The 21,116-nt window shown below is 34.7% G+C and overlaps 1 protein-coding gene across 23 annotated transcripts in view; it reads right to left on the minus strand.

Moving 5' to 3' along the window:
• The window catches only part of Trip12 (thyroid hormone receptor interactor 12), a 150,889-nt gene that overhangs the window by 74,885 nt on the left and 54,888 nt on the right, over positions 1-21,116 (minus strand). For 16 of the 23 annotated variants that reach the window (XR_013424355.1, XR_013424356.1, XR_013424357.1 and 13 more), the window contains exons 3-4: positions 16,267-16,392; positions 14,666-15,468 (exon numbers count right to left, since the gene is read on the minus strand). Coding sequence is in view for 20 of the 23 variants with exons in the window: in XM_040267969.2 (XP_040123903.1) it covers positions 14,666-15,468; positions 16,267-16,392 (929 nt within the window). In the remaining 3 variants the exon portion in view is untranslated. The remainder of the gene's footprint in view (positions 1-14,665; positions 15,469-16,266; positions 16,393-21,116) is intronic. The other 7 variants (XM_078018160.1, XM_078018163.1, XM_078018158.1 and 4 more) reach the window with 2 other exon arrangements.

Consider the following 21,116-nt stretch of genomic DNA (forward strand, 5'->3'; position numbering starts at 1 on the left):
ACAAATGGGCTAAGGAACTGAACCAACATTTCACAAAAGAAATTACAATCAATCAACAAACATGAAAAAAATGTTCATCATCTCTATTAGAGAAATGCAAATCAAAATGACTCTAACATTTCATCTCACTCCAGATGGAATGGCAATTATCTAGACTACAAGCAATGATAAGTGTTGACAAGGATGTAGGGAAAAAGATACACTCACACATTGCTAAAGATGAGTCATGGAGACTTGTCAGAAAACTTGGAATGTAACCACTATTTGACCCAGCTCTCCTACACTCAGTCAATATCCAAAGGTCTTAAAATCAGCATACTACAGTGAAGCAGCCACATCAACGCTTATAGCAGCTCAATTCATAATAGCTAAACTATGGAACCAACCTAGATGCCCTTCAACAGATGAATGGATAAAGAAAATGTGGCATATAAACACAATGGAATATTACTCAGTGTTAAAGAAAAATAAAATTATGACATTTGTAAGCAAATGGATGGAACTAGAGAATACCATGCTAAGTAAAATAAGCAATCCCAAGAAACCAAAAGTGGAATATTTTTTCTGATAAGAGGAAGCTGATTCATTGGGGGGTGGCAAGAACAAATACTAAAGAAATTTGTTTACAAATACTTTGTATTTATAAACGAACCAAGTAGGCAAGAATGAACAAACTTTGGAATGTGCACAGGGAGTGAGGGGAGGAGAGGGGCATATAGTTACCCATGTGTTATACACATGACACGTGTACATCCGAAATCAAATGATGGTAGACAAAGAAAAGGCTTTTGTTTTGTTTTTTTTGGTGGGAGGGGATAATGGGGATTGAACTCGGGGGCACTCAACCACTGAGCCAAATCTCCAGCTGTACTTTGTATTTTATTTAGAGACAGGGTCTCACTGAGTTGCTTAGCACCTCATCGTTGATGAGGCTGGCTTTGAACTCATGAACTCATGATCCTTCTATCTCAGCCTCCTAAGCAGTTGGTATTACAGATGTGCATCACTGGGCCTGGCTGTAGTCCATTCCTTTCATTGCTAAATGGTATTCTTGAGTGGATTTACATGCCACAATCTAGTTATCCATTTGTGGTGTTAAAACTTTTAAGAGCACCAGTCTAAGTTGCAGTGAGGTACGCCAGAGAAGAACAACGAAAATAGCAGACATAAAAACATTTAGAGCTGATATTATAATCATACTATAATATAAAATAACTAGTTAGGCTATTGTCATGACCCCCATCTAGCATAATAAACTGAGAGATAACTCCAAACATTTTGTTTTCTGAAAGAATGTCATCCATTTGCCTGGTGAAAGAGTTATTACATGTTATGCTCTCTCCAGTGGAAAAGGAGCATCACTATTTGCAACACTGCCTAAAACCAAGATGGGAGAAAAAAACTAGCTCTTCTGAATAATTACTATTATCTTTGCTCCCGATGACAACTACTTAGTATTTGTAAACAAACCAAGTAAAAAAAAAATTTTTTTATAAATAATTCTTCCCAAAAGTCTAAAATGTTTTTAGAAGATTAGAAATGGCAAAGTACAAGATGAAGCAGTTTGGTAAATGACTTTTTAGAAAAAGGTAGCTTAACTTGGGCTGTAGTTGTAGCTCAGCGGTAGAGCGCTCACCTAGCACATGAGGCCCTGGGTTCAATCCTCAGTACCACATAAAAATAAATAAAGGTATTGTGTCCAACTACAACTAAAAAAATAATTTAAAAAAAGATAGCTTAACTTTCTTTTGCCTATTCAGTATCTGACACTGCTCTAATATACTATCTTTACAATTTTGAAGTATTTGAGTTGTTCAAAAGCACTTTCATAGATAAGTTATGATGATGATGTTTCTTATTCAAAACACAAAAATATTAACTAACTTGCTTAAAAGTGTGTAGTCCAATCAACTACATGACTCCTAAGCTTATTTTGATGCCTAAGAGACTACTACATCTTCAATATATTTCTGGCAAGGTGATAAAAATTATACCTTACTGGCTTAAATGAAAATTTTAGAACTACCTATAAACCAATACAGTATTTGCAGAGTTATTTCCTTCATTTTACTAGCCAAGCAAAGAGTAAGAAGAAGATAAAACCAATAGAACACATGTGCATAGGTCTACATAAATGCACATTTCTTTCCCAAGTTCAGTAACGCAGAAAAATTATATTCAGCATTTATTTTTATGATGCCACTATGAAAAGCAACCGGAATATCACTGATAAGATTAATATACTCTTAACCACAAAGTCTTTGAATAATCAAGTCAGAAATAAATGCAAACAAGCTACTTTTCTCAAAGCTCTTGACATTATATGGGAACAAGAATTTGGTAGCTATATTGTATTCTCAAGAATTGTAATAAGTGTTAACACACACAAGACAAGGGAATAGAAGTTCATTGGACTGGACAAAGGGGAATGAAGGGAGGGGAGTAGGGATAGGAATAGGAAAGACAGTAGAATGAATGGGATGGAACTTTCCTATGTTCATATATTAATATACCACAAGTATAAATGCACATCATGTTCAATAACAAGAATGGGATCTTAATTAGAATATGTTATAGCCCATGTATGTATAATGTGAAAATACACTCTACTTTCAGATGTATCTAAAAACAAAACCTGATATTGCTTTTAAAAAAATGTAATTTGTTCTACAATATACTTTTTTTCCCCCAATAATGTACATTGCTAGCCCCAATTTGATTTACTCAAGCTCACAGCTTCATCATTTTTTAAAAAGTGAGTCCTTTTGCAAAGGGTGGCTTTTAAAATGAAACATTTAAACTACATATGTATTGACTGTAGCCTTAAGCTTTTTTGGGGAAGAAAAAAAAGAGAAAACATTTTAAATGAATCAAGAGAGAAAGTGTTGACAGTGGCCTAGATATTTTCTGGATATTTACATTTAAATAAAAAGAGTTAACACACTTTTGGGTGCACTTTACTTTTCTTGGGGGGTGGGTGGCGCTAGGAATTGAATCCAGGGGCACTTCCCCACTAAGCTACATTCACAGACTTTATTTTGATACAGGGTCTCACTATTTTGCTTAATAGGGCCTAAGTTGCTGAGGCTAGCCTCAAAATTATATCCTCCTGCTTCCATCTCCCAAGCTGCTAGAATTAAAGACATTCACCACTGGACCCAGTAGATTTTTCTTTTCTATTTTAAATTTTCTAGGTATTTCTTATTAAGTACACAACTGTGACATGATTCCAATTCTGTTCTTTGAAGGAAAAACAAATACTAGTACATGTCTGTCTACTAAAGGAACCAACAAGATAGAACATTATATAGTTGCTATTCTTTAATTTTGCTAAATCACTTAATAATTAACAACTAAGGGCTGGGATTGTGGCTCAGTGGTAGAGCGCTTGCCTAGCTTGTGTGAGGCACTGGGTTCGATTTTCAGCACCACATAAATATAAGAAAATAAAGGTCCACCAACAACTAACAAAATATTTTAAAAAATTAACAGTACATATTCACTGTCATTTTTTATATTTAATATTCTTACATAATCTCTATTGAAGGTATGCTAATATTTTATATGAAATATACATATATCAGATCTATTACATAATCCTAAATGGAAATATAGCCCCCTTTATTATCAAGTATTCTAAATATGCAACTTACTGAACTTTCCAATTTTTTCCCTCTCAGTACTTGGGATTTAACCCTGGGTACTCTTATCAGTAAACTACACATTTTTTATTTTGATATAGGATCTAAGTTGCTGAGGCTGGCCTAAAATTAGCAATTTCCCTGCCTTAGCCTCCCAGGTAACTGGAATAATATGCATGTGACACCATACCAGGCTTATATTTTCATTTGGGAGTGATGATAAAAGACAAACAAGATGACTATACCTAATGTCTAGCAATCCTTTTTCTGAGCACCATGCTTTTTCTTTTTTTCAATTTTCTAGGAAGCTTATGTCCTGCCCTTTCTCCATGTGGTACAGAAGAAACTGTCATTCACGTTACACTCCAAAGACAGATGCTTCTCAACTTATGATGGGGATTACATTCTTATAAACTCGGAAGCTGAAAATACTGTAAGTCAATAATGTATTTAATATATCTATCCAATCAACTTAGCTTTACCCAGACTGCCTTAATCATGAACAAAATATACCAATGTACAGTTGGATAAAATCATCTAATACAAATCCAATTTTAATAAACTATTGAATAATATCTCATGTAATTTACTGAATTCTGTATTAAAAGTGAAAACCAGAATGACTGGTGTACTTTAACACCACTGTAAAGTCAGAAAAGTTTAAGACAAGTTAGAGACCATCAATCTGTGCACAAGTGGGACTCAGACCAGACTATTCTATGATCTCTAATCATCACAGTGATTCTGATTTAAGGATAAGCATATGACCCAAGGAAACTAGTGACGTCCCTACAAATTGATAGATGAATGATGAGACAGTGTGTCCTTGTTTTTTGGAAGGAGGGCTATAGGAGAAGAGGAGGTGATGGGTCCTTAAGCCACAAGGTTTGGATGTTAGGCCATGTTCATTTGACTTCTTGGATCCATCCAAGCCTGAAGTCAGCCAATCTCTTGGCTTTACCACTCATGTGGATGGAGTTCTTTTTCCGTTAAATTTTAGTTGAGTATCACATAAAACCCCAAACTTCTGATTACAAGAAATTACTACATTAAAAATTTCACTGTAAGTAGGTGTTGTCAAATCGTGCCTTGGAGGCCAAATCCAGCTGACGGTATTTTTTATACAGCCCACAAGCTAAGAATGGTTTCCATATTTTTATAGAGTTGTAATAAAAGCAGATGGTGATGTAATAGACTGTATGGGGTGAGAAACACCTAAAATACTTATGTGGCCCTTTACAGAAAATGTTCACAGAGCTGAACTTTGAAAATAAAAAAGGAAAAATGGTATGCAATTTTTAATCTGAAATGTCTCAGACCTTAGGAAAAATTAACTCAAGAATGTCACTGATATTTTGACTTGCATATTCAATGCAAATTACTTTGGATAGAATGGATATTAACAACATTAATCCTTCCAACCCATGAACATAAAATGTCTTGTTTTTTGTTTTTTTGTTGTTGTTGTTTTGTGTGTGTATGTCCTTTTCAATTTCTCTCATCAGTGTTCCATAATCTTCACTGTAAGAATCATCCATTTCTTTGGATTATTACAACCCATCAGGAATTTAACTTACCATTCATATATTAGGACTATTTTGCTGAGAAAACTTAGGTTAAAATTTAAGATTAATAATCTTAGATTATTAGATTAATAAAGAAAAATAACTGGGTACCTTTTCAGTAAACAGCTTTAAGTCCTTTAAAAGACATTTACACCTGAAACTAGTCAACAGAATCATGAGACTGTGGTATGCCTTGAATACTCTATGACTACCTTCAAGCATATATATCTTTATTAATAGTTTACTTTGATACAATAAACTCATGAAATAAAAAGTAATCTATGATCACATAAAAAGGTATCATAAATTTTTAAATAACTCGGTAATAAGAGACTGATTTTTGTGGATAATAATAAGCTAAATCCAAATACAATTTTCTAAGCAAAAGTATTATTTCGTAGTCAAAGCATAGCCACACTTCATGCAATGATCAAACAATATTAAAAATAGCAGAAAGGCACGAAGATATTGATCTATTTTTTGCAGAAAGGAACAACTGAAAATAAAAATAGAAGAAAGTTAAATAAAGAACAATATGGTAATTAAAATCTATAGAAACAATTATTAATGGTTAAATAAAGAACAATATGGTAATTAAAATCTATAGAAACAATTATTAGTTAATGAAACAAATACATTGGCACCTTTAAACCACTAGTGGAAATATAAATTCATATTTCTATGAGCAATTTCAAAACATCTATTAATATTTAAAAGAGGCATAACCAGTGACCAAACAAGAAAATAAGGATGTAAATTACAAAGCTATGTTTAATTTAAAAATTTAGAATAGTGTATATGCTGTCATTTACTAATTGACTAAGATATAGCCATTTGTAGCTACTTTTAATATCAAGCAGTTTGTAGTTTTCTGACAGGAGGAAAGTCTTGATGTTTGAACAAGTAAAACACTTTGGTGTCTCTACACTTAAAATATGGATATTACCTCATTCTGTAATTATGAGGATGAAATCTGACATATGTCAAGTATCAATTATGGAGCCAGGCACAAAATGCACACTCAGTTACCACCATCATGTATAGCAAGATCCTACTTCTTAGAAAAGATGTGCACATACACAGAAAAGTACCTGCCTTTGGGTAAACACAGATGACTGAACATGGCATTTACTCCTGTCCCCTCATGAAATACTATTAAATAGAACTAATAGCCAGGCACAGTGTCACATGCCTTTAATCCCAGCTACTCAGGAGACTGAAGCAGAAGAATCAGAAGTTCGAGGCCAGACTGAGCAAAATAGGTGAGAGAAAAAAAAAAAAGAGAGACAATATCTTAAAAAAAAAAAAAATTGAAACAAATCAACACAGATGAATAGAATGGAAGAGAGACTGCAATACCAGAGGTATATGCACTGGAAAGTCCAAAAGCTCTAAGTATAAAACTAAAATAAGTACCAACTAACAGATTAAAAAATATGGAAACCCTAAAAGGCTCAGGTGCTGATGATACCAGATTCTCTGGGGGCAGTTCTGGTGTTAAAACTGAGGATTAACTGAGGGGATGTTTGTGAAACAGTGAGATTCCCAGCTCCCCTCCCCCACTTGCATAGCTGGACAACTGCATCTCTCTTGGGCCAGCAAAACTCTGGAGGGCTGGGGATGTGGCTCAAGTGGTAGCGCGCTCGCCTGGCATGCGTGCGGCCTGGGTTCGATCCTCAGCACCACATACCAACAAAGATGTTGTGTCCGCCAAGAACTAAAAAATAAATATTAAAAATTCTCTCTCTCCTCTCTCACTCTCTTTAAAAAAAAAACAAAAAACCTCTGGATCATTATTTACTGCGTATAAAACATACATTCTCAAAGTACACAGCACCATATCATAAATAGGTGCACCATATCATAAATGCAGAGAGGGAAGGAGGATCAAGTGCATAAATATTAGATGACATACTCTCCACTTCTTTCTCAAACCTCTTCTTCAGTTTATTCCTCTAGCACTCTGGCACCTAAGCCTTTACCTTAAGGCAGGAGTTTGAAATAATTATGCCTACAGAATTACCCGGAAATAAATCTAAAAATAAAATGAGGTTTCACAACAAAACAGCCTGATCAGATCAGTAGACAATGAATCTCGCCAAATCTCACTTTCTTACTCCAAACTTCACAGATTTTTGGTCTCACCTCACACTTGAGTATGAGAAAACAACCAGGAATTAACAGCATCTGAGAAATTTCAGTTTAAAAAATGAAATCTACCCCAAAATAAATCCCCTCCAAAAATAAACAAAAAACTTAGTTCCACAGACCAAATACAGGATTCTATGGGGAATAAAATATGAAAACAAGCTCTTGAAAATAAAACAAAGAGTTAACAGAAGCAATATCAACAGAATGGTTTCTTTGTCTTCCAACCTATCAGAAACAGAACATTTTTAAAAATAAAGCAAGAAAAAGGAGGTCAGATCAAGACCATCCCCATATTATAGGAAATGAAGAAGGAGAAAACAAGGTAAGAGTGATTGAAAAAACATCCTGGTATGAGAGCTGAAACTACTGTCTTGGGGAACATCTGAGACCCAGGGGAGCCAGGATAATTGGTTAGAAGGAATGAAACCAAAACACCCAACAATGGGCAATATCTTGACTTTTCTAAATATTGGGAATAAAGACCTGCAAGCTTCCACAGAAATGAATTACATAGACAAAAGGTCAGGAATAGAAATGGTTCTAGCACTGAAAACTAAGATAATATAGTTTTTCAAAAATTTTGAAGATACTTCCTGATTCAAAATTCTACATCCAACTGATCTATTAAACAGGTAACAAGGTGATAACTTCCAGGTATTCAAAATCTGAAAAAAAAGGACAAAGCTTTTTAAAAATCTCATTAGTTTTTCTTAGAAAGCAATTGGAAGATGTGTTCCACTAAAACAAAAGACACGAAATGGGATCTAGAAAAACTAAAGATCAAAGAAAACCTCAAAGCTTAAAAAAAGGTACTGTAACCAGGCCTAAATATCAACTATTCCCAGGCCTCATGTCTTCAGGAAGATGAAACAGATGCCATGAAGACAGCTTGAGGAAAAAATTAGGCAATCAGTATACAGCATGGAGTGAGGAAGTGATGCATCACTGAAAAGTAAGGAAAACAAAGATATCATCATTAAATGCAGGAAAAACAAACATGCAGTAAGAAAGGAAACATTCCCATGTGGCTGGTATAGATGACATTTACATAAACTGGTGGTAACTGACGGGGAAAGTATCTGCAGTATTTATTTGTTTACTGGGTGAGGAGATAAGATGATGCTGGAAGGCAAAAAAATCAAATGGACATGTATAGCACATAATCTACAGACAAGTGAATATCAAGATAGACAAGTGAATATCAAGATAATCAACTATGGGGAAAAAACAGTGTGATGAGAAGACTGCTGGGGGTTTTGTAGTACTGGAGACTAAACCCAGAGCCTCATTCATACTAGGCAACCAGTAGGCTACATCCCCCGCCCTTTTTATTATTATTTTGAAAAAATAATAAGTTGGATGAGAGATACACCTCCACATAAGGCTATGACTGCTAATTTTTAATAAGAAATCTTATTTAATCCTTGACTAAACCTCTCTTACTTGTTAATAAATAAGAGAAAAATTTGAGGATACACACCAAAAAAAGAAGTAGCCATTCATGAACGAAATTAAAAGTGACATCTTTTTCTTCTTTATCGATTTCTGTATCTTCTGGATTTTTGTTTTTAATAGCATATTTTAGAATTAGAAGTGTCAAAGATATTACAGAACACAGGCCAGAGTAGAGAAGACTGATTTTACCTGATATGGATCAGATTATTTTGACAATTCGTAGTTTACTCAAACATATAACATGGTCACTTATAATTAATGAGCAATGTAAAACAAAGCAAAGTCTTTTTTAACAAAGCCAAAGATATGTTTCTTTTTACTGATCTTTTTTAAATTTGGCATGTCTTTTCTAATTTACTGAATTTCTTAAAGCCTCAAAAAATACTGTTTGTTGGGAACTAGTAAAACTTTTAAGTTGCTAAGTTGTTTTAACATAAGCTGTGTAATATAGAAAAGCTCAAAGATAACCCACAACTTTTCAACTCAAGAGAGATGATCCTACAAGACACAAAAAGGTGAAACCAAAAATCATCTGACTTCCCAGTTCTTTTCATCCCTAGCGTAAGGGGAAGAAGAAAGAATGAGTTCAGTAAGGAGAAAAGTAACATGTCTCAGATTGATGGAAAGGGCCCTAAATTCAAGTTGAATTGCTTCTCAAAATTCATCACTAGCCTGATTCTTGTTTAGTTCTAATAATGGCCACAAGCTGTATGCAAGTCACCAGCAGAGTATAATACTCAAGATGAAAATAAGCTCACCATGTTATTAATAATATGCACATGTTGTCCACTTTAAATAATGGAGAGTAAACTAGAGCTACAAATAGACACAGACTGGAAATATAATATCTTTAAAATTTTCTATAAATAAGTTTCGTAATTACTCAGATTTTGATCACCAATTGTGTCTTATAATTCTGTGCTACCATCTACTAATCTCACTTTGAAATTGTGGTTTTTAAAAAGGCAGATTAGCAAAATATATTCTGAAGGCAAACTAAGTTATTTAAAGTATTAAACATTATATTTTAAAACCATCCTACTGGTTTTACATTTATGCTATATAAATTTGTAAGAATGTTTGCTGATTTGGTTAAACAGAACATAATAGCTACAATAATTTACAAATACACATTAAAAATTATCACACAGGACTATCCTTTCTGTGGTAGTCTCAAGATCTCTACCAACTGATACAGAGTGACCTCTATCACAGAGCTATTTTGATCAGTTGGAGATGGCAAGCAGTAATGCTCCAGAAGACTCCATGACTAAGATAGTTATTTCACCAGCTCTTCTACCAGCCCTAGTTCCTCACAAGGAACATACATGTTCACCAACCTATCAACCTTTCCCAGAGTAACAAACTACAAAAGGTTTTTCTACTTAAGTGTCCTGACTGTATCACTTCCAAAAGTGTACTACATAATCCACTGCTATCTCCTGAGGGAAGAACAGTTGGTCAAATAAATCTGTAAAAAAAAACTGGGTTAAGCAGTTATATGAAGATATCATTGGGTAATATTTGACCATGAAAAATCATTTTTCAGAAGCACCGTGAAGGTACCATTATTTCTATAATTCAAAAACTTTTTTCCTTTACCCAATAAACCAATCATACCTTATAATCAGTCTTTGCCTAAAGAAAGGTTTAACATCCAACAAACAGATTTACTGAGTCTTAAAAACTGGAAGAAACAAATAATATCTGCGGGAGAAAAAAAAAAACTACCCAGTCTGAAGCATTTATATCACTAAGAGGCCTATTCCATTTACTATATGTTTTTCCCACTGAGGTCTAAATGAATAAGAAATCTATCAACTTTTCTCCATCAAAACTACTTCTGCCCTTTGGATTAATGCAAGAACAAATGCAACCAATAAGCCCTGATGTATAAAAAGCCCGTCAAATACAAGACCACAATTCTTCATACACCATTTTATACTGGTAGATTAAATGATATTTTAATTTCACAAAGTGGTTCTCACATTTACTCTTTTATAAGAATGAATATTATTACTTTGTAATAAGAATAGCATCATAATTATAGCTAAATTATTTCCTCAACCTCATAAACTTGGAAATAACAGCATGTTAAATTTGAGTCTCCCAAACCTAAAAATAACTACCTTAACCTGATCAGTGGTCAGGATTTTTCAATATTCAGTCTCAAAATGTTGTTCTCTATATTTTCTGCCTTAAGGTATTAATTTCAGTTGTACACCCTAAATTTTGTCATGCCCATGTACTAAGCACTATGCCAAGTCTCCACACATATTCATTTATTCTTCAAATACTATTGTGCATATTTAGTAATTTAAAAACTCACAAACTTCCCATAATCACAACTTAGTAAGATGAGACTCAAATCTAAGACTTTTAGCTCTGTATGAAGTACTCTCCTCATCCCAAATACCATTATTTCAAATCCAGAGAAATTATCTACCAATTCTAAGCCTTCTTATATAAACTCTTTATGAAGAAATGCATTTATTTGGGGCTGGGGTTGTGGCTCAGCCTAGCATATGTGAGGCCCTGGGTTCCATCCTCACACCACATATAAATAAAGGTATTATGTGCAACTACAACTAAAAAATAAATTTTTTTAAAAAAGAAATCTGTTTATTTAATCATATCTGCCGCAGTCCGGCTGGGCAAAAATAACCAGGAGGTGACAAACAACTTGAAGGTTGAAGCGGGAACTGCTTTATTGCAGGGAAACTCAGTGGGAACTGAGCGAGAACTCAAGATAGCAGGCACCCAAGGCAGCAGGAGCAGCTTTATTGCGGGACAGCAGAGATATATATACCTAACTGAACTGATTACACATAGCTTGACTCAATTATCATCATCTAGATACAGCAGTCAGCCAATAAGGAATCCTCACCATCCTAATGGCACGCTGGCATTGCTTCACAAACCACTCCTCCTGGCAAATTGCCAGGCGCCATCTTGACTTGATTTGCATCCCCAACATATATCTAAGATACACCCCACCCTGTATGACTTCAAGAATCCCAAGATTTACCTCACCTGATCCGATATTCCTGTGCATTATTTTCAAGGTCAATTTCTACATGACTTGAATATGCCCTCGACTCTGTAACTTCTTAGTTCTTTGCCTTTGAACACATAACTTGACCAATGATTTCAAGGTGGCTTACCCGTACTTGCAAAACAGGGATGATGAGGGGTAAATAAAAGGTATCCATATAAAGTATTAGAATAACTGTCAAGCACTTACAGGCCTTTCATTACTTTGTTTGGAAATGTTTTTCGTTTATTTGAAAAGAAGCAAATACATGGTGAATGGTATATGAATCCCTGGGTTCACCTATTAATCATTCCTAAAGATTAATCAATAGCAGGAAAGAAGGAAAAAATAAAATTCATTTCCTCAGGGGTCTTAAAATTTCCAAGTGACCCAATTATGTTAAAATAGTAAAACACAGGAACTAATACAGGTAACTCTTTAAAGTCACATATACTTCCTTTCTTCAAATCCTAACTCAGAGAAATTATTTCACCTCCTTGGAATAAAGTTACTCAATAACTATCCTAAAGCACAATTTTGACAAGTACATGTGAATGCATATGTAAAATACCTGGCACTTACTAGATGCAAAACAAATAATGGTTGATTGGTTTCTTTTCTTTCCAGGACTTAGGCTATAAATAGAGATCAGAACCAGAGAAGTAGAAGTAAGGCTAAAAAGGCAATATAGTGATAATAGAATACACCGAGGTTCTGTGAAGATAAGGAAAATCATTATGAAATGAGTTTTAAAATACTAAATCAGTTTGTAACTATGTGTAAAGCACACTTGAGAGAATTCTCTGAACTGATCTGTTACTAGCTCAATGGCATTGCCAGAAATCTTGGTGTTTCCTGACTGAGAGCTCCCTTACAACTTAGGAAACCCCATTAATCAGCCACTGATAGGGCCAGATTTTTTTTTTTTTAATCATGTCAATATACTACATCATGATCTTTGAGAAGTGTTGAAGCTATGACACACTAATACTATCTATATCACCCAGCACTTGAATCCTCCTACAAATAATACCTAAAAAACATGAGCTCTTCAAGTGAGATAGACTGAACAGGGAAAAGGGGAAGAATGAATTCCATGGAACTCACTATGAACTCAAGTTGGTCCACTGGCTATGGAGATTACACAGCTACTAAATGGACACACCCACATGGAGTTATACACATGCTTCTACTTCACTTAAAAGATGTGAAGAGAATAGGTACAAGACCTGAAATAAATAATTTCAATTATCAAGAAAACTTTTGCAGGACAAACAAACAGTTGCTATTCCTTTTTAACCTGGGCTTTTATTTCCTTTTAAGGTTAAGATTCCTATCTAACAAGTTCTGATTCGTTATCTGTAACTGAAAAGATTTTATACATATGTATACCATATTTAAAACACCAAATAGAGCAAAGTTTTACAATCTAAAAAATATTACCAACACAATAACCCTACGGTGCAGTTTAAATGTTGATTACTAGTATCCTTGTTAAAGTTCAACTAATACTAAATCAAAAGTAGTTAGAGATTATAGTTAAACAGAGCTAAGAGCTTTGATTCAATATTAGGTTAAACTGATTCAATATTAACTCAACCAACAAGAATGCTGGTAGACATCATGTAAAATCTTCAAATAAGCAAGAAAAGGTCCTAGCCCTATCAAAATGTAGATTTGAAACCACAATCTTCTATCAGGACACAAAAGGGAAAAAGGTAATCTATAACAAAAATTCAATGCTTTTAAAAAATGGGGATAAATAGCTAGGTGCACTGGTACTTTCCTGTACTCTGTTAATCCCAACTGCTCAAGAGGCAGAGGCAGGAGAATCTCAAGTTCAAAGTCAGCCTCGGCAACTCAGCAAAGCCCTAAGAAGTTTAGCAAAACTGTCTCAAAAAATATAAAGGGCTGGGGACACAGCTCACTGGTTAAGCATCCCTGGATTCAATCCCCAGGAGAGAGAGAGAGAGACAGACACAGATACACAGACCATGTCTTAAAATAAAAAGGACTAGAAATGTATTCAGAGGTATAGTGCTTGCCCGCGAAGTACGCTCAAGGCTTTGGGTATTATCTCCAATATTGCAAAATAAGGGGAAAATGTGCATAAGTGCTTTCTTATTCTATTTTTTTCTGACTTCTTAAAACAGAACCTATCTCCTACCTGAGCCCACCCCTCCTACGCGCCCCCCCCCAAAAAAAAAGCTAACTACTAGAAGAAAAAAAAATATTTTAGCACTTCAGGAAACATAACTGAAGAGGGTCATCGCTAGATCTAATCAGTTCTAATAAGAAGCTTCCTGAAACCTTTCAGGAAAAGGAGATGGGAAAGTACCCAAAGATCTCAAGCTACCTCATAAAGGAACATACATAACACTGTTTTCCCCCATCTCATTTCTTTGCTTAAATGCGTTATTCTCAAACTTTAGTTCTTTATAGTCCACTCCAACTTTCAAAAAGGGCAATATTCTTTCCCACTAACTTAGGACCCAGAGCAGTGTACGAGGCATTAGCAGTATTCATCTTTAGTCCAAGTTCCTTAAAAGCCATAAAAATTAAGGGCTGGGGGTATACCTCAGTGGTAGAATACCACCCACCCACCTCCATTTTCAATCCCTAGTACTACCAAAAAAAAAAAAAGAAAAAAGCAAGATTCTTATATATCTGTCTCCATAAAAGTAAATGTAATATCAATTATCAAGTATTATTATATAAATAAAGTAATAAATCTTATGTTTCCTCAGACTGAAAAAATAACTTAAAAACATAATCACTTTTGACAAACCCCCTAAAGAAAAGATCTTCCATTAACTTACTTGCTAATTTGGCCTGTAATCCAGAAGGTCCAGGTTTTGATGTCTCTGACTTAGAAGACCCTGGAAGAGACAGTTTTGTTTTAGGAAGGCTAACTTTAGGGCTGAAACGAGCAGCCCAATCAAATTTTGAAGAGCCACCAGTTTTACTCTGTTCCTTTTCTCTGCTACTTCTTCTGGGACTGGGACTGGATGCTGAACGGGAACGCCTAGCCTTGTTCTGGTCTTTTCCTTGTTTCACCCTGGCACCTGGTGGTACAGTGGAAGAGGCCGAGGCTACAGCAGAGGACGAGGAGGAAGTAGAGGCAGCAGAGGAAGAATCAGTGATGGTGCTACACCCAGCTTTGGCTGAGGTGGCTGATTTTGAAGCCAGCTTGGTAGGTTTTGCAGATCTCTCTTCCGCACCAGTTGATTCGGACCCAGAACCACTCTTTCCACAAGAACTCTCTGTCCTTTTTCTTTTTTGACTCCGTGAACTGCCAGCGGCCACACTCTTTCTGGTGTGAGCCTTGCTTGTTGATGGCAATTGTGCAGATTTCAGTTGTTGCTCCTGGTCTAAATGTCTCTTCTTTGACTTACTATGTGATTTACTCGTTTCTGAGGGAGACTCAGTATGCTCAAGTGCTTTGGGTTTTTTCGCAGAGCTAGGAGAACTGGTCCTGTTGTAATCTGGACTAGCACTGCGTTTCACTCCTCGAGAATTGTCTTTCTTAGGCACCTGCCCCGTTTTTTGCCTTTCTGAAGTATTGGCTCTGTCTGGATCCTCTGGTTGTGGGACTATGACAGCAGATGATGAACTGCAGCTTCTAAGAAGTTAGATAAGAAAAGAGTTAGTAACAGCCTGTAAACCTATCATATAACACTTATTTCTTAACTTCTTAAACCTTTGGAAATGCTTGGGGTGGGGGTTAGGGGAGTTCCTTATAAGTCTAGTATTAAAAAAAAAACATAGGTTTTCAAATAGTTCAAAATTGGAAGGCAGGGAGAAAAAAATGTGTGATTTTGGATGGCAAAAATATTTGACTAGAAGATAGGGTACTCTTCAGCACAAAGATTAATGACACTAAACACTATTAATCACTGTAAAACAAGAGTTAAGATTACAAGAAAAAAATGTTTAGTGGTTCAGAGTCAATAGAAACTAGAATCTTGATGTTCCTTTCACAAACACAACTGTCAAAGCTCAAAGGATGTAACATAGGCACTTCCAATACAAGTGTTACAAACTTTTACTTTGTAGTGATATCAAATCTTCACATTAACATTCCTTTCCAAAGACTCCTAACAAATCAGATCTTAAGGATCACTGACCTAAACCACAATTCCAACAAATAGTAAAGAAAATGGTAAAAAGGCATTTTAGATGCCTATAATTCTTTGTTAAGCAATCTCGGAGATCTCTAAACAAGGAAAAACTTCACTGTCTGGGGCAAAGTGCACTGGTACTGCTACAAAGGTGGTAAACTATTAATCCTAAAAGTTATACTCAAGAATAATAAAAACCTGTTTTAACAGTTTGGAATAACCTGGTAAGCTTTAATATATGCAGTAATTCAAATGCAAAAAAGATGTGCCTTGAAAACATAAGCAATGTGAAGATTTACCTTTTAGAAAGGTGTCCCCTTGACAGTTCAGAAGTAGTATTAGACTGCACTTTGGGTGCCTTAGAATTAGATTTTCTACTCTCAGGAGGGCTATATCTCTTATGTTTTGCCTGCCCTAAATGTGACCTGTCAGCAGAAAATCAAAACAGAAATCTATCAGGACACTGAGATGAAAATACAAAATTGAAAATGAAATATTTTACATTAAAAAAGCCTCCCAATTCTTCATTATTGACCTACCCTTCTTTTAAATATTAAATTATTAAATATTCTATTTCAAATAATATAGCCAAAGAAATTTCCCTGTTAAAACTAATGCTATAGCATACCTGCAAATTAAGATTTCTTATTACTACCAGTGGTCATAATTCTGTAACATTATTAAGGCAACTTAATAATGAATTTTTCAGTAATTTTACTATAGATATCAAAGTATGCTAAATTTTTACAAAAAGCAAAACCAGACTTAGAATCCACTTTTTGTAAACAGCATGTGATATTGCATAGTACTGTGACTATAGATAACAATGGGCTGTATATTCCCAACAAGCTAAGAATTTGAATATTTTCACTATAAGAAATGATAAATGACAAGATAGATATGCTTAACCTGATTTAAGCATTTACACAATGTAAACACACTGAAACATCACATGGAGCCCCATTATTTTTGTTTTTATTTATTGAACTTAAATTTATAATTTAAAAATTTAACTTGATAGCATGACTATTAATTTTTTAAAAATTTACAGAAAAGGCAGTTTGTAATTCACACAATGATAATGGTTTCCAATTTGTACATTAAAATTCAAATAAGCAAAACAAATTTTTTCTTTCAGATAAGCATAGTAATGCAGAGGCTGATGAACAAATTCCCAAACTGATTTTACACAGAAAATTATTAGAAACATTTAATAGTAATGTACATCAAATCAAGATAGTGACAGTGTGCCAAGAACTTAAAATATCAATAGAAAGTACACAAAGAAAAAGTCCTACAGAGATACTTTAAGAATTTACCATAAAATATTCCAAACACATTCAAAAGAGTCCATTATTAATATGGCTGCATCACATTTGTAACAAATCAAACCTTATGCCAAAAATGTTCTAAAAGCTAGTTTGAAAAAAATCTCCAACATGATGTGTTTTCAACTGTTAGATGTTTTTAATCACAAGCAATAATTAAGAAGATTTACATAACCAATAAAAAGAGCATGTATTAATATAGACCCAGGAAAATTGGTACTATACATATGAGATATTCATATAATAAATGCAATTTATGTAATTCACAGCAGACATCCATTCTCCATATAAAAGTCTGTATACTAATGAGAACTTAGAACAAAATTTCATCCATATCAATATATTTTGTTCAAACAAAAATCGACTGGGGTGGGTAGCTCAGTGCTAGGGCCTGGGTTTCAAAGGAATAAGGCTGGCCTTGGATCCAATACACAGCACCAAATTTTTAAAGACTTCCATTGCAAATACCTTCTCAAAGGAATTTAGCAATAAATCAATGAAAACCTCACACAGTGATATCTCTAACTGAATCTGCAAGGATGCTATAAATCTCCAACAACATAAAAGTGAAACCATCTCCTCAAAAAGACCACCCAGGGTTTCTCTTTGAATATATTTATTTACTCTTCCATTTTTCCTGAATTCAATAATAGATTCTTGAAGAAGTGAGCTTTTCAATAAAAGGAAACCGTTTTTGGATCTCTAATACTACTTTTGCACTGGGAATATAGCTTAGTGGTACAGCACTTGTCTGGTGTTCACAAGGTTCTGGGTTCCGGGCCCAGAACCACAAAGCAGTCTAATACACCTTCATTTTAAGTATTAAATTTTTACTTTAGTAACAAAGGTTCACTTCTCTTACTTGATCCTCAGTCTTTCCCCTTTTCTACTCTCCTATAAGATCTCTCTCCTCTCAAGGTAAAACCAAGCTGAAGCTTGTAAGGTTTTTATACACTGAATTTTTATTTTTCCTATATTTTTCATCCATTTAATATTAAAATCTTGCTTTGACCCATGACCTTTAATTTTTATGACATCAAAAGTTCTATTCTTCTTTAGGAATGTCAAAAGTTCTATTCTTTAGGATCGAGAAGTGATTTTTCAAACCATTCCATAAGTACTTAAAAAGGTATAATGTAGGCTGGGGCTCAGTGTTAGAGCAATGCCTAGCATACATGAGGCACTGGATTAAAAAAACTAAATAAACAAACTAAAGGTATTGTGTCCATCTACAACTTAAAAAATAAAAAATTTTAAAAAGAGGTATAATATTCTGTGCTCAGGGTACAGAATTCAATAGCCATAGAATAATATTTACAAATTCTGGCATTCAGGTCCTTTACATCCCCCCCACCCGCCCACTTTTTTTTTTTTTTGGGGGGGGGGGGGGAGACAGGGTCTCATTAAGTTGCTTAGGGCCTTGCTAAGTAGCTGAAGCTGGCCTTAAGCTTGAGATCCTCCTGCCTCAGCTTACAGAATCATGCGATTATAGGAGTGTGCCACCACGCCCCAGAAGGTTCTCTAACATTTGTATTTTCATTAAGTTTTATAATTCAAAAATCGTGAAGGAAAATTATCCATTCAAAACTAGAGAACCTAATGAAACATAAAATTTAAAACATTAAAGTCTTTTAAGAATGTTATTAAAAGTGTTATACATCCCTAACAAATCTCATTCTCTGTCACCTCAAATTAATCTACATTACCTAAAGTTGGTCCTACTATAGTCGTAGTAGCAGTTCTCATCTCCAAATAAATTATTCTTTAGTCTTAAAACACACCTAATTTTTTGTTTTGTTTGCAGTAATTGTGATCAAATCAAGGGCTACATCTAAATTTATATCTATCTATCATTATCACACTTGTGCTCACATTTAGCAAAAGGAGTCTTAAATATCTTCTGTAAAGGATAATATTTTGTTTTGTGGGCGATATTATATCACAGAAGCAGATGCAGACAATATGCAAACCAATGAGCACAGTAATGCTCCAACTGAAATTTTAATCACAAAAACAGACAGTGAGCCAGATTCAAAAAATGCATGGACTGTATTTTTCCAACCCTGGCTTAGAACAAGGAGTAGACAACCAGATTAACATGAAGTGACAACACTGGGCCTCTGAAAATGAGGTTCCTTTTGTTGTAGAATTTATAAAGTACTAATACTAAGACTATTGTCAAGTAAACCTCCATAAACTGATGATGCCCAATCTAAAGGAGTCCGTTAGAACACCACAGTAATCACAGAGAAGTCTTGGCTGCTACCTCCTTGTAGACCATTTTACTAATTCCCTTGTTTATCGTGTCCTGATGCTCAACGTTAATTTTTATTAAGAAGCATAATCTCTTTAGGTCTAGTAAAATTTATACTCTCTATAATTCAAATTTGCAGAATAGCATAGAAAATTCATGACAAACTAATGAGCACTAGAGTGAGCCCATCAAGTAAATCAGAAAGAAAGAGAGAGAGAGAGAGAGAGAGAGAGAGAGAGAGAGAGAGAGAGAGTGTGTGTGTGTGTGTGTGTGTGTGTGTGTGTGTGTGTGTGTGTGTGTTTTTCAGGAGTTTTTGCAACAGCATATGAATGTTCCTAAAAAAAAAATCTCATGTTATTAAAAGAAAACATACATACATACATATATGAATTTATATATATATTATATATACCAGCCCCTAAAACTAATTACAAGGTACAGGGATAGTGATCAAAATTAGACTGGACACAAACACTCAAACCTATGTTATTTTATAGTGAGTCCTACTGAAACATCAGTTTTAATGTAAGACCAAATCTAGGGCTGTGGTAGGGGGGTGACTCCAGTTAGAGCATTTGCCTAGCATGCACAAGGCCTGGGATTAATCCCTAACACCCTCCTCCACCCAAATAAAACAGATTAACAGATTAAACCTCTACTAACATATGCAAGAGTTACTGGTCAATTCATCCTTTGGCATCTTATTTTTTTACATTTTCATTTAAATGTAAAATTTTAAAGACATTTTAAGACAAGTTTCAACAAGATCAAAACTCCTCCTCAAAATGGCTTTGAGATTCCCAAGTTATTTTGGTTTGTTTGTGGTGCTGTGGATCAAAACAGCACCACAAATACCACAAACAAGCACTTGTACCACTGGGTTATATCCCCAGCACTCTCATCATAGTTTTAGCATTATAAAGTACAGTGATTCTGGGAGCCCCTGATCTACCTATCTATGATTTATACTAAATGGTATGTTTAAATCAATTCTGCAAAACTTGCAGGGTTTTGTAAAATCTTCATATATTATCACATCTTCCTCTTTAATTCAAAGGTCTTTCCCCATTTTAGTAAAAATTACCTAAAAACCAAAACTACTTCCACATTATACTGACATCATTTCCCTGTTTAACAAGCATATGAGTGCAAAAGAACAGACTATAGTAACCCTGGGTTATGTGCTTTCAAGATTATCTTAAAGCCAGGCTTAGTGGTACATGCCTGCTAATCCAAGCCACTCAGGAGGCTGAGGCAGGAGAATTTCAAGTTGAAGCCTGGCCTGGGCAATTTAGTGAGTTCCTTTGTTAAAATAAAATGGGTTGGAGGTACAGCTCAGTGGCAGAGAATTTACCTATCATGTGGTGACCGGGAATTCAATTCATAGTATTACCAAAAGGAAAAAAAAAAAAAATTTTTTTTTTTCGTGAAAGCAAGTCTTGACTTTAAGGCATACAATATTGCCTGTACCCTTATATAGTTTAATCACTTTTACTGCTATTTAGTAAAATCCTCAGTAGCCAAAAGGATTAAGAAATATCTCTAGGGGTTGTGGCATAGCTCAGTG

Source organism: Ictidomys tridecemlineatus, chromosome 7 (genome assembly GCF_052094955.1).
Source record: "Ictidomys tridecemlineatus isolate mIctTri1 chromosome 7, mIctTri1.hap1, whole genome shotgun sequence".
Lineage (NCBI taxonomy): Eukaryota > Metazoa > Chordata > Mammalia > Rodentia > Sciuridae > Ictidomys > Ictidomys tridecemlineatus.